This window comes from Ochotona curzoniae, unplaced genomic scaffold (genome assembly GCF_017591425.1).
Source record: "Ochotona curzoniae isolate NIBS_2020 unplaced genomic scaffold, NIBS_Ocur_1.0 contig_4773, whole genome shotgun sequence".
Taxonomy (NCBI): domain Eukaryota; kingdom Metazoa; phylum Chordata; class Mammalia; order Lagomorpha; family Ochotonidae; genus Ochotona; species Ochotona curzoniae.
Window position 1 is genome coordinate 122886 of NW_024466383.1, and position 21514 is coordinate 144399.

General features: G+C 46.7%; 1 protein-coding gene across 1 annotated transcript in view; it reads right to left on the reverse strand.

Annotated features, from left to right (window-relative positions):
* Positions 1-745: 745 nt before the first annotated feature.
* LOC121161264 (butyrophilin-like protein 1) overlaps positions 746-21514 on the reverse strand; it is a 45846-nt gene continuing 25077 nt past the window's right edge. Inside the window, exons 7-8 of the mRNA XM_040987572.1 lie at positions 1143-1192; positions 746-841 (exon numbers count right to left, since the gene is read on the reverse strand). Of these exons, the coding sequence (XP_040843506.1) occupies positions 746-841; positions 1143-1192 (146 nt within the window). The remainder of the gene's footprint in view (positions 842-1142; positions 1193-21514) is intronic.

Sequence of the window (21514 nt, forward strand, 5' to 3'; positions counted from 1 at the left end):
CCTGATGGTAAGTGACTTCTTAAATGAAAAAGGACAATCAGGATGGGGAGTGCCATCCTCTTCCCAGACTTGAGCCACACACCTCACCCCATCCTGGCAGAAAACACCAGGGGCTCCTCCTACCCAGGAAGACCAAGAGAAGAATGGGAACACACTCACCTGCAGAGCCCCACCTGGGCAGCTGCACCAGGAGAAGCAGGATGGTGAGACTGCAGAACAGAGAGGGGTGGCCACCACATTCCATGTCATCAGAGGACAGTCAAGGAGGAAGCACTGGGCAGGAAGGAGGCAGGTCCAGCACAGAGGGCATCTCCTAGGTGGTGACAGCAGGACCAGGGTCACCCCATTAACCCTCACAGATGACAGCATCCCCTATAGGATCCTCATGCCATCCATGTGGGGCTTACAGCACCCTGGCAGCAGGGGAGCATCAGAGACAGATCCCACCCTCATGGAGCCTGTGTGCTCATCACAGGTGCCCAGCACATGTCTGGCTTATAGGCTTTGATGTCACCTCAAATGAAATCCCATCCAGGCCCTTCCTCCATTTCCTCAGGATATGGCCTACATTCAGCAGGAGCACAGCAAATTCAAACTGGCAGGTGTGAAGATTTCTCCATGGCCATCTAAAACCCTATGGTGAGGCCAAAGAGACAAGCACATGACCCTTGGTCAGAACAAGATCCCAACCATTATTTCTAGAAGCAAGGGTGAGCAGGCAGCCTTGATCCTAGGAATCACAGACTCAAGGGTCCATGAGATGGACTTCCTGAAGTTTACTTATTCTTAACGTCACAGCTTCAGCCACGGTCTTTGGCCTTCCTAAATTCAGTTTCCTTAACTGCCAAAAAGGAGGTAGCAGCCTCACACACAATGCAGTGAGAGCTATGTGACTTTGTATCTGTACAAACACTACGAGAGGTTAGAACCTGGCCTGGCCCTACTACATACTTGAGAAATGTGATTAAAAGTAATGAAACAAAGCACTACAATCAGCAACATTTTCCTGGTCTTCCTGGAGTGAGACTTATCCAGCCGCCATCTCCTGCCACACTGTGCCTCTCAACACACTCAACCTCCTCCCAGCCAGCTGCTCCCTACCTTCCTCCTCCTCCCCCACAGGTGTCCTCAACCCAGCTCACCTGCTCCTCTTTGTCCTCAATGTGAACAGCCGTGACTTCCTGCAGCGTGTCTAAAGCCAGCAAATTCAGACAGAGACCCCAGCAGTCCACATCCCCAAGTTTGCACCTGCCATGGGCTGCCAGCACAGCCACTGGGTCCTCTGCCAGGTCCACTTCTGGGTCCAGGGCAGCTACTCCCAGGAGACATTGGGCTCCCAGGAGACCAGAACAGCAGAGTGGGCACAGCTGCAGCAGCCTCTACAGAGCCCTGACCCCGGGACCACCATGCCCTCCCAGCCACAAGCACCAGCCTCTCTCTGGTCCCTGGCACAATCTAAAGTGAAAGCTGCCCCAGCAGGAAGTACCCACCCTGTGGACCTTGCTCCCTACCCTCAGCATGAACAGTGACATGCAAAGCCCTATAACTGCCCAGGGAGTGGCAGCAGCACAGCCCCTCACTCCTCAGCCCCTCCTCTCAGTCACCCCCTGCCCTGCCCATCGGGGGGTTTCCCAAGGCCTAAAGATGCTAAAGAAGCAGCTAAATTTCACTCAGTGTGTATTAGTTGTCAGGATCTAAGCCACACACATTACCTTCCTGCCACCTTTCTCTTTTTTTAAAGATTTATTTCTTTTTATTGCAAAGTCAGATATACAGAGAGGAGGAGAGACAGAAAGGAAGATCTTCCGTCCGATGATTCACTCCCCAAGTGACCACAATGGTCAGAGCTAAGCCGATCTGAGCCCAGGAGCTTCTTCTGAGTCTCCCACATGAGTGAAGGATCCCAAAGCCTTGGCCCATCCTTGACTGGTTTCCCAGACCACAAGCAGGGAGCCGGATGGGCAGCGGTTATGCCGGGATTAGAATTGGTACCCATACAAGATCCCAGCACATTCAAGGTGATGACTTCAGCTGCTAAGCCAGCACACTGGGCCCAACCTTTTTTTTTTAAATATTTTTTAAAGTCATTTATACAGAGGATGAGAGACAGAGAGGAAGATCTTCTGTCTGATGATTTGCTCCCCGGGTGGCTGCAAGAGCCGAAGTCAGGAGCCAGGAACTTCCTCCAGGTCTCCCACATGGGTACAGGATCCCAATACCTTGGCCCTTCCTTGACTGCTTTCCCAGGCCACAAGCAGGGAGCTGGATGGGAAGCCGGGGCACCAGGATTAGAACTGATGGCCACATGGGATCTGGTCACATGCAAGGCAAAGACTTTAACCACTAGGTTACTGAGCCGGGCCCCCTGCCACTTTCTTGTCCACAACTATAAACAGGGTCGAACACTAGTCCTGCCTTGTCCTGATCCAGGAACTTCCCAGAGGAAGCAGAAGGTAGAGCTACAGGGAGACTGTACCCTCTATCTTCCCCAGCTCCCCCTCCCAGCCCAACCCAGCCCCAGTTCCAAACAACTTAAAGTGAGAAAGAGCTGGCAAAGGGACACAGACTCCCAGGGCCTCCACTTGATGTATTACCTGGAAGCTTCTCTCACCCTGCAGCCCGCCCAGCCCTTTGCCCTTCTTATCAGGCAGAGAAGGTTGTACCCAGCCCAGGGCAGTTTCTGTAAGACACACCCACAGAGCCCTGTGAGCTGGGCAGGAGGCAACAGACAGCATTCATCTTCTCCCAGCTCTCCAAGACTCTGGCCCAGCAGCTGAAACATGAGCATGTGCACTGAGACACCCATGATTTCACCTGAAATATAAATGATCCTAATATTGTTGCAGTTAAACTTCCGTGTTAAAGGCAGGTCATACCTCTTAGTATTTTTAGTACTTTCAACTTAGTTTTGAGTTAGAGTCTCAGCCATAAAATGACAGACAACACAAAGTATATTAAATGTGTTACTATTTTAAGATACGACAGCTGGGGCAGCTGCTGTGACATACTGGATTAAGCTGCAGCCCGAAACACCTTCTTCCAATCAGGGGACGTATTGAAGTCCCAGCTGTTCCAATTTTGTTCCAGCTCCCTCCTAATGCACCTGAGAAAGCAGAAGATGATCCCCACTGGAGACCTGGAAGAAGCTCCTGGCTCCTGGCTTTACATCAGATCAGCTCTAGCCATTGCAAACATTGGTAGAGTGAATCAGCTCATGGAAGACTTTTCTCCCTGTCTCTCCTCCCTGCAAACCTGTCTTTTCAATAAAATTAAATCAATCTTTTAAAAAAAAAAACTGTTTTCCAGTTGCTCATTTTCCAGAAACAAACAAAAAATAAAAGACATTTGCTCATGTGTGAGCACACACACAGAATGCTGGGTTTTGGTTTTTGGTTTTGGTTTTTTTTTTTCTATTTTATAAAGTTTTTTCTTCTGTCTGACATGAACCTGGCTGGTGGGCAGAGCTGTGGCCTGACAACCTGCTGAGCAGAGCCCCAGGGGACAGTTCCTCCTTCTGGGCCTGTCAGTCTGCACCTCATGGGGAAGGGCCTTCCCAGGCCAGGCTGTCACCCTTATAATGATACAACCCCAGCTCAGAATCAGCTTTCTGCTCCCTCTCCCTCCCAAGGACCAGGGTCTGCCCAGCCCCACCCAGAGGTCAGCCACAGAGTCCTCCTGGCCTAGGACCCCTGCTGCCCAACCTTGCTCTGAATAGACCCCCACCCACTGCCAAGCCTGAGTCCAGAGGAGGTGAGGAGGTCTCGCTCTCCTCCAGCCTCTGAGATGCACAAGGGGCGTCAGAACATTCATGGAAGTAGAATCAGAAGATGAGTTGACTCTGGTGCAAAATGTTGTAATCTAATTTTGTAGAATGCATTTATCACAAGTTATAGTACTGTCCTAACACACAGGAAAAGAGTTAGTTCTGATACAAAAAGATATTCATAGAGAAAATTTAATTCATTTTGTTAGATTAATAAATAGATAAATATAAAAATTATAAAGGAGAGAAAGCAGAAAGAAGCAATGAGAAAATAAAGAGTATAAAGGTAAGAAAAAGAGAAAGGCAATGATTGTAATGAGAAAAATAGTCCAACACTCCTGGGGTGGAGAGCCCCAGAAGATACCCACTCCCCAGGCACCATCTGCCAGTGGCTGAGTCCCAGAGGGTCAGCACCTATCCTGCCCAGATGGGCAGCCCAGGAAGTGACCACAGAGGAATCCACTACAGAGAGTCACACACACTTCCCCAGGTCCTGGTAGGTTAGAAAACTTGACAAGTCATGGTGGAGTCCAACTTTGGCCTCTCCCAAGAGAACAGGGGAGAAGGCTGACACAGAGAGAGAGAATGGGGGAAGTGCTAGGGCAGCAGAGTCTGGAAGGACCAGGACAGACCAGGACATAATCCTGGAAATGCAGGTTGAATCCTTGCTTCTGTCCCAGGCAGAGCTGTGGGCTTTCCCTGCGACGTCGACTGCTCAGTGACCACCAGCACATCCTGGGCTTCTGTCCCTCTGAGTGAGTCAGACATCTTTTCTGCTTACTCTACTGTCAGGTGCTTCTGGCTGTTCTCACCTCAGGGCTGAGACGGGGTTAGCAACAGGAGGAAACATGCCCAGGTAAAAACCCAACAGGAGCCACTCCTGCCCCAAAGTTCCACTGAGTGCCCAGTGAGGCCGTCATGTTGGAGCAGCAGCCCTGGGGTGCTTCAGGAATCTGAGGAGCACGAGGGAGCAGCAAAGAACATAGGAGAGCTCTTCTAAAAATTCCGGGAAAAACAGTTCTGGGAGAAAAAAAAAGTTGCATAACAACACAATGTTACTTTTTCATTCTGCTTTTCCATAAACGTTTTAACATTTAAACGATGGAGGAATCCACCATGGGGAGGGGTATGGGAGGGGTGGGGGGGATCCCCAGCGCCTATAAAACTGTACTACATAATATAATGTAAGCAACAATTAAAAAAAAAAAAAAGGGAATGCAGAGATAATTGCTCCAAACCTCAGCTCTAGAATTCTCCAAAGCTGCAGGTATCAAAGACCCAGGAGGGTCTACCAGAAGGCCTCCCCAAGGCTGCTCAGGTTTACCTAGGGCTCTGCTGCCCTCTTGTGGCCAGCACAGGGCAGGCCGAATACTCCCCTGCAGGAAGACGCTGAGGGAGGGGTCAGAGCACCCTCTTCCAGAAACCTTGGAAAAGTGGGTGGGAACACTGGAAACGAGACAGGAAAGGCCCCGCACACACGCTTCCAAACTCAGGGAGTCGAAAAATATATAGACCACGCACTGATGGAGATTCGGAAGTCCTTTATTGCTAGCGGTGAAGAGGGTGGCTCATGCCCTAAGACCTCTCAATTCCCAACTACAGAACAGCGGGGTCTGTAAAGGAGAAACTACCGACCAGGAGGGGCTCAGGTGGACTGAGCAAACACACTGAGCTAATGCAGATCCTAGAGATGAAAAATCTCTAATAGCTAATTTGCTACCTTTTGTTGCTATACCCTTTGTAATTATATTTATATTTATATTTATATTTATATTTATATTTATATTTATATTTATATTTATATTTAATAGGCAGATTTATGGAGAGAAGGAAAGAGAGAAAAAGGTCTTCTACCCACTGATTCACTCCCCCACATGACCACAACTGCCAGAGCTGAGCTGAGCTGAAACCAGGAATTTCTTCAAGGTCTCTCGTAGGTTCAGGGTCAGAAGGCGTTGGGCCATCCTCAGCTGCTTTCCCAGGCCACAAGCAGGGAGCAGGAAGGGAAGTGGAGCAGCCGGGACACATACCAGTGCCCATAGGTGGAGGCAATGGTTCTTACTCCAGAGTAAGCAAATCTTTAAAAAAAAAAAAAAGTTCCCTGACATCTCCTTCCCAGCACACAGGGATCCGCACGGCAGGACCTCAGAGCAGAGCACAACAGTCAGTCTACCGCCACCACCCCCCAACTCCTTCACCGCCCCTTCCTCCCACCAGTCCAGGCTACTGGCTTTGGATCGGCTCAGCTCCAACCATTATGGTCATTTGGGGAGTGAACCAGATCTCTCTATATCTCTGACTTTTGAAGAACATATTTCTTTTAAATACGCAGAAGTGTGAGTTGATCAGATTTCTGTCATTGTGTGGATTTGTTTTGTTTTACCCTCATGGCAAAGATTTTTGTGCTTCTTATTTTTATTGCAAAGTTAGCTATACTTAGCAATAAAAAAAAAAGTGAGGAGGAGAGACAGAGAGGAAGATCTTTCATCTGATTATTCACTCCCCAAGTGACCTCAACGGCCGTGGCTGTGTCGATCCAAAGCCAGGAACCAGGAACTTCCTCCAGGTCTCCAGCAGGGTTCCAAACCTTTGGGCCATACTCCACTGCTTTTTCAGGCCACAAGCAGGGAGCTGGATAAGAGGCAGGGCTCCCAGGATTAGAACTGATGCCCATATGGCATCTCAGCACGTTCAAGACAAGGATTTTAGCTGCTACATCACTTTGCCAGTCCCTCTGCTTTTTGTTTGAAAGTACTCATAACAATATTTTAAGCATTTGCAGAAGTGGACAGAAGAGCATAATGCATGCATGCCCACATACTAGTATCCCAGCTCTACTTCCCCTTGCACGAAAGGGAAGCCAGGCATCTGACCATCTCCCTAATAACATGCCTATGACCACAGATCACACCTCAAGAAACAGCAACAGTGCTGCCACTCCAGTGCCACAGCTACAGCCATCTGAGGAGCTGACTCAGAAGGATGGAAGCAGGGAGACAAGCAGGGAGGCAACCCCGAGGAGACTGGAAAGGGCCAGAGCTCCTGAATCGTTTTTGGGGCCACTGCTCACACCTGCAGCTGGGGCATGTTCCAGGTGGGAGCCAAACGGGCCACTGGGGGCTTATCTCAGAAGCCAAGTTAATGCCTTGACAGTGATTGGCTGTTAAGAGAAAGAGAAAGAGAAAGAGGAGATCCCAGGTGTCTGTCTGGCCCACTTTGTGCTTCTGTAACAGAGCATCACACAGAATGCATCATTGATACAGAATGCATTTTTTTAATTATGATTTTATTTTTATAATCTTTGCATAGTTGATTAGGGCACAAGGGTGAAGGGCTACAGAAAAGTGGGTAAGACCATTGTCTCCACATTATTTTTTTTTCTGCTTCTGGGGTAAAGTGAGAGATAAAGGGGAAAGCCCCACCCAGCCTCCCACCCATCCCAGGACTCAGATGCAGAGCAGGCTTCGAAATTTTTTTAAAGATTTATTTATTTTTTATTACAAACTCAGATATACAGAGAGGAGGAGAGACAGAGAGGAAGATCTTCCGTCAAATAATTCACTCTCCAAGTGAGCGCAACAGCCAATGCTATGCCGATCCGAAGCCGGGATCAGCAACTTCTTCCAGCTATCGCACATGGGTGCAGGGTCCCAAAGCTTTGGGCCGTCCTCAACTGCTTTCCCAGGCCACAAGCAGGGAGCTGGATGGGAAGTGGAGCTGCTGGGATTAGAACTGGTGCCCATATGGGATCCCGGTGCGTTCAAGGTGAAGACTTTAGCCGCTAGGCCACACCGCCAGGCCCAGCTGCTCATGTGTTTTTGAGAGTTCAACAATTCTAAATTGCTGACAATCTCTCCATTCCAAGCACGATGAAACCTCTCCAGAATCCACCACCTTACATAGTTCACTTTAGAGTCTCTGCTTGCCCAGGTTTTCACTGCCAACACATGGCTGGGTAGATGATTCATTTGTTCTGTCCTCCATCCTCTGTTGTGATGCCAGGTGTCCTCTGCAGGTTCTGTTGGACTGCCATATCCTCCATGTGCACCTGGATATGCTGTCCACTGCTCTCTCAGCCTCTGAAGAGGCTCAGCATTTTTTCTTCTTTTTTTAATTATATTTATCAGTATATAGTATTCAAGCGACATTTTTACAGAACTTCATGCACTTTAGGAAAATCAAAACAGACTTATAACTCTAACCAGCCATATATGAACAACTGAAGAGTAGAACAGTCTTAGGCAGGTGCACAGAGAAATCTCTGTAACTTAGCTAGTGAGGAATAACTAAATTCTGCATCCTACCTAGTGAGTTCTAGAAAAAGCCAAATCGGGAGCTGACCAGTAAGGTACAGGCTGAGCAATTATAGGCCAGCTGACTTTTACATGTCTGTGCAAAGCTTTCTATATTAGTCTCGCTCTGTCTCTATGAGCTCATTTTTGGGTTCCTGAGCAACCTTGACAAGAGAGGATGGAGAGTCAAAGCTGGAACTAAGTAAGGACCAGAGAAAGCTGGTCTCCTGAAACAATACTAAAAGGCAAATTTTTATCAGTGTTATCATATGCAATCCATCTCTCATAGGTTACATCACAATATCTTATTGCATGTAGTACAGACAGTTTGAGGTTGTTGGTGTTTTTCTGTATGTGAGCCATTCTTACCAGTATTAGGTGATACCTCATTGATGTTATTATTTGGATTTCCCATATTACCAGGGAGCTTGGGCATTTTTAAGATGTTTGTTTGTTTGCCATTTGGATTTGTTCCTTTGTAAAGTGTCTGCCCACTTCCCGTGCCCATTTCTTGACTGGTTTATTTTGTTGTTTTGGTTGTTCTGGAGATGTTTGTATGTTCTGAAAATTAACCCCTTATCTCCTGTGTAGTGTGCAAAGATCTTCTCCCATTCTCTGTGTTGCTTTTTCACTTCGTTGATTGTTTCTTTTGCTGTGCAGAAGCTTCTTAGTTTGATGTAGTCCCATTTGTTTATTTTGGTCTTGGTTGCTATTGCTTTTAGTGATTTTTTTAGAAAGTCAGGGCCTACACCTAAATCTTGCAAAGTGTTTCCAACATTTTCTTCCAAAAATTTGAAGATTTCAGGATGTAGCTTTAGGTCTTTTATCCATTTAGATTTGATCTTTGTATATGATGAAAGCTGAGGGCTAGTTTCTTATTTCTGCAGGCTGTCAACAATTGTCCCAGCAGCATTTATCAAGAGACCTTCCTTTTTCCTGGATTGTCATCAGTTTTCTTGTCAAAGACTATTTGGCTATACCTGTATGGGTTCCCTTCTGAGGCTTCTATTTCACTCCATTGATCTTCCTCTCTGTCTGTGCCAATACCAGGCTGTTCTAATAACCACCACCCTATACTGTGTCCAAAGGTCTGTGAGTGTGATCCCCCACTAGATTCCTATTATTCAGGATGGTTCTGGTTATTCGTGGGTTTTTGTGTTTCCAGATGAACCTTTGTATCATTTTTTCCAGTTCTATGAAGAATGTTTAGGGGAATCATACTGAGTATATATATTGCTTTTGGTAATATGGACATTTTATGTTGTTGATTTTTACCTATCCAGGAACATGGTATATTTCTCCACTTTTTGAAGTCTTCTATTTCTTTTTTTTTTTTTTTTTTGGCTTTTTGTAGTTTTCTTCATAGGGGTCTCCTACATTTTTAGTTAGTTTTTTTTCCCAGATATTTCATTTTCTTCTCTGTAATTTTGAACGGTACCATGCTGGCTAGTTCTTGTTCCATCTTGGGGCTGTTTGCACACACTAAGGCTGTTGATTTTTGTTCATTTATTTTGTATCTGCAACTCTACCAAGCTCTCATATAAGTTCTAGCAGTCTCTGTATTGAGTTTCTTGGTTCCTCTACGTATAAGATAATGTCATCTGTGAACAGTGATAGCTTGACTTCTTCATTTCCCATTTGAATTCATTTGATTTTTTTTTCTTGTCCCATAGCTTTTGCAAGTACTTCCAGTACTATGTTCAATAGCAGTGGTGATACTGGACACCCTTGTTTTGTTCCAGATCTCAGTGGGAAGGGTTCCAATTTTTCTCCATTCAGTATGATGCTGGCATTGGGTTTTTCATATATTGCTTTGATTATGTTGTGGATTGCTCCTTCTATGAATACTTTAGTTAGCATTTTTTCATGAAGTGATGTTGAGTTTTGTTGAAAGCTTTTTCTGTCTCTATTGAGACTATCATTATTTTTGTTCTTCAGTTTTTGCATGTGCTATTTTATATTTATGGCCTTTTGAATGTTGAACCATCCATGCATGCCTGGGATGAATCCTACTTAATCCAGATGAATGATCTGTCTGATGTAATTTTGAATTCCTTCATTGGCTAGGACTTTGTTGAGGACCTTAGCATCAATGTTCATCAGGGAAATGGGCCTGTAATTTTCCTTCTCTATTAGTTCTCTATCCAGTTTTGGAATTAAGGTGATGTTGGCTTCATGGAATGAGTTCCGAAGGCTTGCTTCCTTTTCTGTTGTTTTGAAGAGTCTGTAGAGGATTGGGATAAGCTCTGCTTGGAATGATTTGTAGAACTCAGCAGTGAAACCATCTGGGCCGGGGCTTTTCTTTCTTTGTTGGGAGAGCTTTAATCACTGATTTGACCTCTGCCTCAGTTATCGGTTTATTCAGGTGTTCTGTTGCCTCATGAATATGTTTGGGTATGTGGTGGGAGTCCAGGAACATTTCTATTTCCTGGAGGTCTTCTGATTTACTGGAGTTCAGTTGTTTGTAGTAATTTCTAATTATTCTCTTTATGGCTACAGTATCTGTTGTTATGTTGCCTTTTTCATCTTTGATGCTATTAAGTCTTGTTTTCTCCTACTTTTTCTATCTCAGTCGAGCCAGTAGGGTGTCTATTTTGCTTATCTTCTCAAAGAACCAACTTTTTGAGTCATTGAATTGCTGGGGGGTTTTTTCATCCCTATTCAGTTTATCTCTTCCCTTATTTGATGATTTCTTGTTTCCTGTTGCTTTTAGGGTCATTTTGCTGCTGCTTTTCCAATTTACGCAGGTGTGTGCTTACTTCATTCATTTGGTGTCTTTTTTGATCCTTGACATAAGCACCAATTGCAATGAACTTACCATGTAGCACTGCCTTGGCAGTGTCCCACAAGTTTTGGTATGTTGTATTTGAGTTTTCCACGGCTTCCAGAAATTTTAATCTCATCTTTAATTTGTCATCTTTGATTATGATTTGCATCTTTCCTTTCTAGCTTTAGCACTCTTCTAAGGAGAAATTAGAGCTTGGTTTAGGCTTGGCATATTCTTCTAATTTGACTTTGCTATGGAAGTATTTAACTTCATTCTTGAATACAATTGAGATCTTCGCTGGGTACATTATGCTTGGTTGACATTTGTTTTGTTTCAGGGTCTGAGAGATTTCCTCCATTCTCTCCTTGCTTGGAGGGTCTCTTCTGAGAAGTCAGCAGTGATTCTGATTGCTTTTTCTCTCAATGTAATCTTGTATTTTCTTTGTGCTTGTATTCTTTCCTTGTATTCATTGGAGTGGAGCTTGAGAACAACATGTCTGGGTGAGGACCTCTTTGGTCATATGTGAGACCATCCAGGCATGCAGAGGTCTTGGCCACACCTTCAGGTGGGCAGCACCAGCATTGCCCACCCATGTCTTCATTGATTAAGAGAACACCAGTGGTGAACATCTTAGGTCCCACCCAACAAGGAGGGGTCAGGGAATGCTTAAAATCCCAAGACCCTTCCTCAAACCTTTGGTGTCTCTTTTTCTCCCCTTTCGAGAGGCGCCCCACCTCCTGGCTTTCTCTCTGAGGTGCTTCCCCTTCCCTCTCCCTTCCATGCTCACCTGGTAGCTTCGCAAATACACCTTTCTGTCTGCAACAGATTCCTGCCTTTTATTTCTGTACTAAGCTAAGGAAAGAAGCCACAGGGCATTTCTGGTGACAATGTCTGTTTGGGGTTCTCTGTCCTTCCTGGTTTTGGGTTGGTCTTATGGTCCCAGTATTTTGGAAGTTCTCCTGTATAATTTCATTGAGTGCCTAGTGCAATCCTGTCTCTCTTTCCACTCTTTCCAGAAGGCCTATAATTCTGATATTCACCTTTCTGATGACATTGTTCATTTCTTGCATTCTTGTATTGGTTCTGTTCAGCTTTTCTTCCAGCTGCTTAATGAATGAATTGCGTGCTTTCATTTTGGTTGTCTCCTTTTTCTGATTTTTGTCTTCTGCAGCATTCATTTTGTTGGTCAGGCTTTGAACTTTGTGTTGTAAACCAAGGATTTCATTTTGAACTTATTTTGTTTCTGTGATGATGTGATTTGTGAATTCCTTAAGTTCCTCCCATTGTTCTTCATTGTCTTGGAAGAGTTTCATAATTATTTTTCTTGGTATTCCCTGTCTGGTAGTTCATCTGTATCTTCATCTTGCGTCTCTGAGATTGTCCTGGTCTTTTGGTCATTTGGGGAGAAGCACTGGCTCCTTTGTCTGAGTCATTTCTTTTCCTGTTGCCTCTCTCCATGCCTGTGTGTTGTCGTGTTCCCTTGTGGTATTGGTCTCTGATGCGTTGTTGGGGTTCTTGGTTACTTGTGGCTGATCGATGACCTGGGAGGTGCTAGGGTAGTATTACACTGTGACCCTCTTAGTGCGTGTATGTGAGAGTTTTCTTTTTGTTTATTTTTTTTTATTCATTGATTATTTTTTCAAATTTAGATGTCAGTTGTAGCCTGGGGAAATATATTTCTTTGTTTCTTTTTTAAGAGGAAGAAAGACAGAGAGGAACATCTTTCTTTTTTTTTTTTTTTTTTTTAAAGATTTATTTTTATTATTTTTTCATTGGAAAGGCGGATATACAGAGAGGAGAGACAGAGAGGAAGATCTTCCGTCCGAAGATTCACTCCCCAAGTGAGCGCAACGGGCCAATACTATGCCGATCCGAAGCCAGGAGCCTCTTCCAGGTCTCCCACGCGGGTGCAGGTTCCCAAGGCCTTGGGCCGTCCTCGACTGCTTTCCCAGGCCACAGGCAGGGAGCTGGAAGGGAAGCGGGGCTGCCGGGATTAGAACCGGCTCCCATATGGGATCCCGGGCGTGCAAGGCGAGGACCTTTAACCACTTGCACCACCGCGCCGGGCCCGAGGAACATCTTTCTTTTTTCTTTTTTTTTTTTAAGATTTATTTATTTGTTGGAAAGTCAGATATACAGATGGGAGGAGAGACAGAGAGGAAGATATTCTGTATACTGATTCACTCCCCAATTGACCACAATGGCTGGTGCTGTGCCAGTCCAAAGCCAGGAGCCAGGAACTGCTTCCAGGTGTCCCACACGGGTGCAGGGTCCCAAGGCTTTGGGCCATCCTCATCTGCTTTCCCAGGTCACAAGCAGGGAGCTGGATGGGAAACGGGGCTGACAGGACCAGAACCGGCACCCATAAGATCCTGGAGTGTTCAAGGCAAGGACTTTAGCCGCTAGGCCATTGCACCAGGTCCAAAGAAATATTTTTCTCTCAAACTGCTTGTCCGCTGCTGCCACCTTGTGGGTGACAGAAGTTATTGCTCTCCCTGACGTTCTAATACCCTCCCACATCTAGAAGGATCTGAGAAGCAGGTTTTATAACTTCAGCATGCCAGTGGCTTGTGGTCCCATCCCGCCAGCCTTTAGAGTGCAGCCGGTAGAGTGCAGGCCCAGAGACCCACTCACTCCCCCTGTTCCTCACTCCTGCAATCTGGGAACCAGGGGGACCTCTGTCCCAGGAGATATTGGGTCTCCATTTCATGTAGTTCCTGTGGCCCACAGAGTAGCACAGGTGTGAGATCATTCCACTGCTGGAGGGTTTCAGTCTCGTCCCTAGATTCTCCTGCTCCTTTGTTTCACTCTGGGTGCCCTCTCGCCAATGACAGTCCCTGCTCCAGTAGGGTCGTCCAGCTCTGCGCCTAAAGCACTCTGCTTAGTTCAGCCTCCCTTGACCTGTGTTTTGCCCCAGGGTCCTCCTGCCTTTCTCCCCCTACTGTGGGCAGGCGCCCTTGCGGTTTTCCTTGTGTCAGCAACTCACCAAATTTTGCTGCAGTCTCTGGTTGCCCTGCGTGGAGCCCGTCTTTACTCTCTCGGGTTGTAGTTGCAGCTCACAGTACCTCACGTCTATTTCATACTTGTGTGCCACCTGCCTCAGTCCTGGCTGCACCCGGGCATTTCTCACAGACTTCCCATGATTCTCCTCTTCTTGCCCTTTCCTCTGCTGAATCCCATCCCCTTCTTTCTACACCCTCGGTGACTTCACCCTACCACAGTCAACCATCTTGTCCATAATCCCCTCACTCAAATATCTTTCAAACAAATACAAACCCTTTGTCATTTCAAAGTAAAAGGCCCTTTTGCAAGGCATTATCAGCAACATCAACTTCCACGCTCACATTGAGAGTAAAAACCAACTCCACGGCAAATAATGACTCAACGGATTTACAAAATTCTTGGGGGAGGGTCGTCCAGTGTCCATGCACAGGGAGGTGGAACTGCCTTCAGGTGGTTGCACAGACATCCACAGGGCCCTGCCATGCAGTGGGAAATCCCTTGCAGCCTTGCCTGCAATAGAACAGTTCTCTTCACACCTTCATGTCCTCCATACACACCGCCATGACCTCAGCATGGGATCACTCCAGATGAAGTTTCTTTGGGGATCCTTCCAACTGAACTGCTGATCTCAGAACCCCAACCTGAAGAGACTGTGTCAGCCAGTGAATTCTGAAGAGATTTCATCGTGCGTGGAAAGGTGAGATTGGCAGCAATTCAGAACTGTTGAACTATCAAAACTGCTTTAGCAGAACTTACAGAAAATGCCTCACATTGGGGACCTGGGATGGGTAGGAGGCAGAGTGAGGCTTTTCCCTTTATCTCTCCCCTTACCCCAGATACAGAAAAAAATATTAATGTGAAAGCAATGGTCTTACTCGCTTTCCTGTAGGTCTTGACCTTTTGTGCCCTAATCAACTATTTAAGATTATCAAAATGAAAAAAAAAATTTTTAAAAGAGGAGAATCAGGGGACCCAGCATAGTAGTATAGCAGCTAAAGTTCTCACCTTGCATGCACCAGGATCCCATAAGGGCACTGGTTCTAATCACAGCTACTCTACTTCCCATCCATCTCCCTGGTTGTGGTCTGGGAAAGCAATTGAGGACAGCTCCATCCTTGGGACCCTGCACCTGTATCAGAGACCTGAAAAAATTCCTGGCTCCTGGCCCAGGGCTCCAGATTGGCTTAACTCCAGCCATTGTGGCTGCTTAGGGAGTGAACCAGCAGATGGAAGATCTTTCTCTCTGTATTTCCTTCTCTCTGTATATCTGCTTCTCCAATAAAAATAAATAAACTTTAAAAAAAATAATAAGTCAATTGGGACATGCTATGACAGAAGATCTCTCTTTCACTGAATCTCTCTGAATCACTCTGAATCTCTCTCTCTCTCTCTCTGAATCTCTGCTTTTCAGTTAACTAAAATAATATATTAAAACAGCAACAAAAAGAATGGGCATGCTTTAAGATAATCTTGTGAGACCTGCCATGCAAGGCAAGTTTTTAAGAAGGAAAGAAAGACAGGAGAATAGTAAAATTCGTTACCTTGAAAGAGTTCCGTGAAAACTCTTGCTGGATGTTCACCCTTCAGGAAATCCCTGTTCACCCTTCAGGAAATCCCTGTGCACACTGAGGTCTCTCTCCAGTGGACAGAACTTCCAGCTCTGCTCACCTCCTTTGGGTGTTGTCCTCCCCCAGTCTCCCCAGTGCCCCTTCACTCTGCCTCCCTCAATGCTCCCCCACATCCGTGTCCCCTCAGTGCCTCCCTCTCTCCCTCCCTTGACACAGTATCGCCTGTTTCTATTCAACCTCCTGTTTCTGTCATCCTGCCTCCATCATCACGCTCATACACTCTCATTTCCCTCTTCCTCATCTATGCATTTTATTTTGTTTTTAAACATTTAATTTTTGAAGGCAGAGTTGCACAGAGAGAGAGAGAGAGATCTTCCATTCACTGTTTAACTCCCTCTGCAACCACAACAGCCAGAGCTAGGCCAGTCCAAAGCAGGAGCCAGGAGCTTCCTCCAGGACTCCCACATGGGTACAAATGCTGGAGCACTTGGGCCATCTTCCACTGCTTTCCCAGGTCATAAGCAGGGAGCTGGAGCAGCATCTAGGACTCAAACTGGCACCCAAACATGGTGCCACAGGCAGCAACTTTACCTGCCACACCCGAACACTGGCACATCACATATACTTCTTAAATGTAAGAAAATATGGTTCAATTTTCATAAAGTTACAATTGATTCCCTCACAAAGATAAAAATACATCATCAGTCATTGATGCTGTAGAACTGTCCTGGAGTACATTTTACAGATAAGGTAGTCATTCTTCATCAGGAAAGACAGTTGAAAATAAATACACTGAGAAAGAGGGGAAATATGGTTAACATCTTATGGGGTGATAAAACATTAGGCTTTGGAACACTCTGAAAACACTTTGCACATCAACCACGATAACTCCCAGAATAAACACATTGAAAAATTTAACTTGCAACCATCTGACAAAGTACTACAATAATGATGCTTTAATCCTGGTTTGGGGAGCTACTGAGGCAGTTGGTGCTCTTAGCTGAAGGGGTAACTCTGTTTGAGGTTTTAAAAAATCTCATCGGGCCCGGCGCGGTGGCGCAAGTGGTTAAAGGTCCTCGCCTTGCATGCCCCGGGATCCCATATGGGCGCCGGTTCTAATCCCGGCAGCCCCGCTTCCCTTCCAGCTCCCTGCCTGTGGCCTGGGAAAGCAGTCGAGGACGGCCCAAAGCTTTGGGAACCTGCACCCGAGTGGGAGACCCGGAAGAGTCTCCTGGCTTTGGATTGGCATAGCATGGGCCGTTGCGCTCACTTGGGGAGTGAATCATCGGACGGAAGATCTTCCTCTCTGTCTCTCCTCTCTGTATATCCGCCTTTCCAATGAAAAAATAATAAAAAGAAATCTTTAAAAAAAATAATAAAAAATCTCATCATCTGCATGCCTTCCCTCTACATTATTTCAAGAATGCCTACAGAGAGTCCATAAGTCATATAGTGTTGTAAAGATACAGATTAAAAAAGAATGGTGCATAGTATGACAGCTCATACATAAACATGGAGAGAATACTTAAAACCCAAGCAAGGACCCTGAAGAGTATTGTATAACATTATTGTTGGGTGAGACAATTTAGTAAATGTGCAAATGGCTTGGTTGTCCTTTCCCACGCAGTGTGGGAAGTTCAAAGCCACCTTGGCCACACTACAGCTTAGAGGACTGCATCAGTCAGAGTCTAGTCCGAAGACAGAAACCACTCCAGTCACTTCAGCAAGGAAAATTTTACAAGGAAAATGTGCTAGTTGTCATAAGAGGAAAGGAAAACTCTAAATTATACAGAAAAGTTATATTATGTCTATCAGATTAAGCCACCACTAGGACAACACCAATCTTTACCAGTGTCTGGTTCAGTAACTGGCTACTCTGTTCTGAACCAGCTTCAAGTGGGAACAAATGATAGACAGCACATGATGACTCAAGTGCTCAGCTCCCTGCCATGCAATGGGAGGTCAAGATGGAGTGACTCACTGCTGGCTTCAGCTCTGACCTGGCCCCACACGTTGCAGTCACTGAGGAATGACCTAGAGGACAAAAATCTCCCTCTCTGTCTCGATTTCTCACTCCATTTTAAATTTAAAAAGGACAATGAGAACAAATAAATACATGCATTTTAAAGGAGTATAATATAAACTTAATCTTTAACAACTTACCTGTAACACAACATAAGTAAGTAGACAGAAAATGACTAACACAGACATATGTAAGACAGGCAAAGGTAAAATATTCAAAACCATTGTATTAGCCAAATGTTGAACCCAAGAATGAAATGCATCCATTTGTCCATGCCCAGATGGCAACAGCAGGGCCAGTCTGGGGGCACCTAGACCCCACGTGCTCCACAGGAGCCACAGACAGCCTCACCGGTCCAGCTAAGTGTTTTGTTTGTTTGTTTGTTTGTTTTTTGCCCCCACCCAGGTTGCAGTGGCTGCGCTGGCTCTAGGCTGGATAACACAAGTACCAACGGCCCTGGGTGCAACCCTCAGGCTGCCCGGACAGCATGCTCCAGGAACTTGTGCTTCAGCTTTTTCAGGGAAATTGGGGAATTGCACAGGTGAGGGAGAGCAATGACCTGTAACTTCATGCCCAGGTGAAAAATTACTTCTGAGAGACATACCTGGAAAAAACACCACAGAAATGAAGGTGAGAAATTACTTCACAACAACTCCAAACAACAAGTCCATTGTTCTTGCAGGTATGCGAGGGGATTGAGACATCATGGTTTGAAAGGGAGAAACTGGAAGACCTTTATGGGTCAGACCGATGCTTCAGCCCACAAGGAGTTCTGAGCTGGGCATGTTATCATGGAACACTGCTGATCACCACACACCAGCTCACATGAAAGCTAGGGCTGAGGGCCTGTCTGGCAGAGCTTGATCCCAGTACAAAAGAGTGAGTGTCAGAACAGTGGATGTGTCACATTGTGCTCCGCCATGACACCAACCAGCACACAAGAAAACCAGGCCCAGGGGAAGACTCTGCAGGGGATATGTGGGCCTAACCCTGTGAAAATACAAGTCCCACTGGGTAGCTTGAGAGTTGCTGAAGTAGGGGCTGAACTAAGCACAACCATGGAGTCTGCCAACACTCATGGGTACTGGGGCTGGGAAAAGCCTAGCAATTCCAAACCACAGCACCTGCAAGTGCACCCCTGCCAGAGAGTAGGGCAGGCTGGATTGCATCATCTACCAGCTTATACAAAGGTTGGGACAGAGGGGGCAGGCCATGCCAGGTGGGGGCCTGGCACCCACTGCATGTATGAGATCTGGGTCTGGGAATGAACCAATTGGGGGAACCTGGGTAACTCCCCCGTTAGATCATACCTTCTGCTTGGAGCACATGCTCCAGGCCTATGAGTTGGGCGGGGTGGGATTGGAAGCTTCATCCGTTGGCAACTATGTGGGCTGGTTTTGCAAGGTGGCAGACCAGGCATAGCCAAGCAGATCTTAGCCCACTGGCAAGTGCAGAAAGCAGGTGGGAATGCAAAACATTCTGGGCTAGGCTATCATAGTTGCCAGTTTGCAAGAGCCAGGGATTGGAGCAGACTGAGTAGGTCCGGGTTGCAGCAACCACCAGTGAGAGTTGGGACTGGGGGCAGGGCAGCCTACAGCATCTAAGTAAAGGCCAAGATAGGTGAAGGGGTATCCCATGCTGGGTGAGAGAAACCACTGGCACACGCAAGGTCTGTGGCTGGAACAGGCCCGGTTGGGGAGATAAAGGGATGCCCTGGCTGGGTTGTGGTTTCCACTGGTGAGCACGAGGGCCAGATGGGAGCTGCTGTCTAGTCTGGACATGGCTGCAGTCTCCCTCGACTGGGTCTGGTGTGTGCCAGACTGGTATAGAATGCAGCACCCACTGGGGCTCATGAGAATCAGGACAGATGTAGCATGGGCCAGGATAGGTCTAGGTCCCTACTGAGCCATATGTGAGCTGTGTCTGGGTGTGGACCAGGCTTGGCTGGGATGTAGCACCCAACACTAAAAACCAAGAAAGCATAAGGGCCGATCAAAGAAGGCCACTGCTGCCGATCAAAAAAGGCCACTATTCCTGCTCAAATGGAAGGTGGACTAAGTAGGGCTGGCCCAAGGAACCACCAGTGTGTGCAAGATTTGCCATTGGTAGAGATTCTGATGGAGGAGCTTGGCAACTCCTCTATCTGGACACAGCACATGCAGCTAGGTGCAAGAACCAACAAAGGGAGCAGCACAGACCAGGCCAGGGGATGGTACCCACCAGCATACATTTGCATCAGATCTGGAGCTAGCCAGGCTAAGCCATTTCAGATCACCCACTGACAAATCCAAGAACCCGAATGACATATTGGTCAGGCCAGTTGGAGCACAATAGCAGCCAGCTTTACATTAGGGCCAGGACTGGGGGCTGCCTGGGCTGGGCTGGGCTAGGCTATAGTTCCTATGTGTGTGAGCTAAAATTTGGGGAGGCATCAGGCCCGGTCAGAATACAGCACCCACTGGCAAATGCTGAGGTGAGGCAGGCCATGCCAGAATGGGCAGCAGCACGCAAACAGCACCCATGAGAACCAGTGGGTAGGAAACAAAAACAGAAGGGGCACTGTGTGGGGCTCCCCTGTTGGACCACTACTTCAACTATTAAGTCTGAGAGCTGGAATTGGGGGCAGACCAGGCTGGGCAGGACTACAGCACTTGTTAGTCTCATGTGAGCTGAATCAGGAAAAATTAGTCTAGGCTGACTCTTCCTAATGGTGCATGCACAAACAAAATGGATGTGGATTGGCTGGGCTTTGCCAAAGCATCAGCTGGCAGATGCTGATGCTGTCAAATTAAACTGCAGAACCACCTGGAGTGTGCAAGACCCAGGAGCTAGAGGGGCCCAGTAGGAAAATAGTGGGCACGTCCCTTTTGGGTTGCTGCTCCAACTGGTGAGCATGAGAACCAGGAGTGGAGCTGGTATGACTAGACAGAAAAGTAACTGCCAGCAGGTATGCTGGATGGTGAGGCTGGTTGGTGGAACTAGGTTTCAATGTCCATTGACATACATGAGAGCTGAATGGGATGTGGGACAGACTGGACTGATCTGATATACATATTGGCAAGCACAGAAATCAGGGCAGTGGCTGGCCTGGCTGTGTTGTTATTAACTGTCACCCCAACTAGGCTTCAGCTCCCATTAGTTTACATGGGCAAATGTGTGGTGCGTATGACCAGGCTGGGCTGCAACACCCATTGGGTTTACATAGAGGAGAGGGCAGGAGAGAGAACTGACCAACCAACTGCAATCACCACACTGCATGTAAGCTGATTGGGGTGACAGACTGTGCAGGATCCAATAATGGCAAGCACACACAAGAATCAGTTCTGGGATCACCTCAGATGAGATTTCTGTGTGGATCCCCCAACTGAACCTCTGGACTCAGAATTTCAATCAGGAGGAAAACTGCAGTCCATGGTCTAACCATGAAGTGTTTATGTTCAGAGCTAGACCTCCTCAGCAGCTTAGATGAACAGTGGTCAACATGGCCTCTTGCACATGAGGGTATAACAGTACATTAGAAACCACAGAGGACGCCTGGTACCAGAACAGAGGTCAGAACAAATTGATCACCTTCCCATCCAAGTGCTGGCAGTGAAAATCTAGGCAAATGGAGACCCTAAGATAGACTATGTCAGCCAGTGTATTCTAGAGAGACTTCATCCTTCTTGGAGTGGCGAGATCAGCAGCAATACAAAACCGTTAAACTCTCAAACCCACTTGAGCAGTGCCCTCAGAGCAGGCCCCAAACTGGGGACCTTAGGATGGTTGGGAGGCTGGGTGTGGCTTTCCCTCTTATCTCTCCCCTTTCCCAAGCAACAAAAAGGAAAACGAGAATGTGAAAAAAATGGTGTTACCCTCTTTCTAGCCCTTGACCCTAATCAACTATGTAAAACATTAAAATAAATTAAAAAAAAAAAAGAATGAAATGCATGAGGCAGAGTGACTTCACAGGAACAAGAGGCCAATTCTGGCTCATGGTTATGGAAATTCAAACAGCACATTCACAATGGCCCACTCTGTTCCACAGAAGCAGCTCCCATGTCCCACTCTCCTCATGAATCTGCCGAGACTCAACCACGGGACTACACACTCACAGTC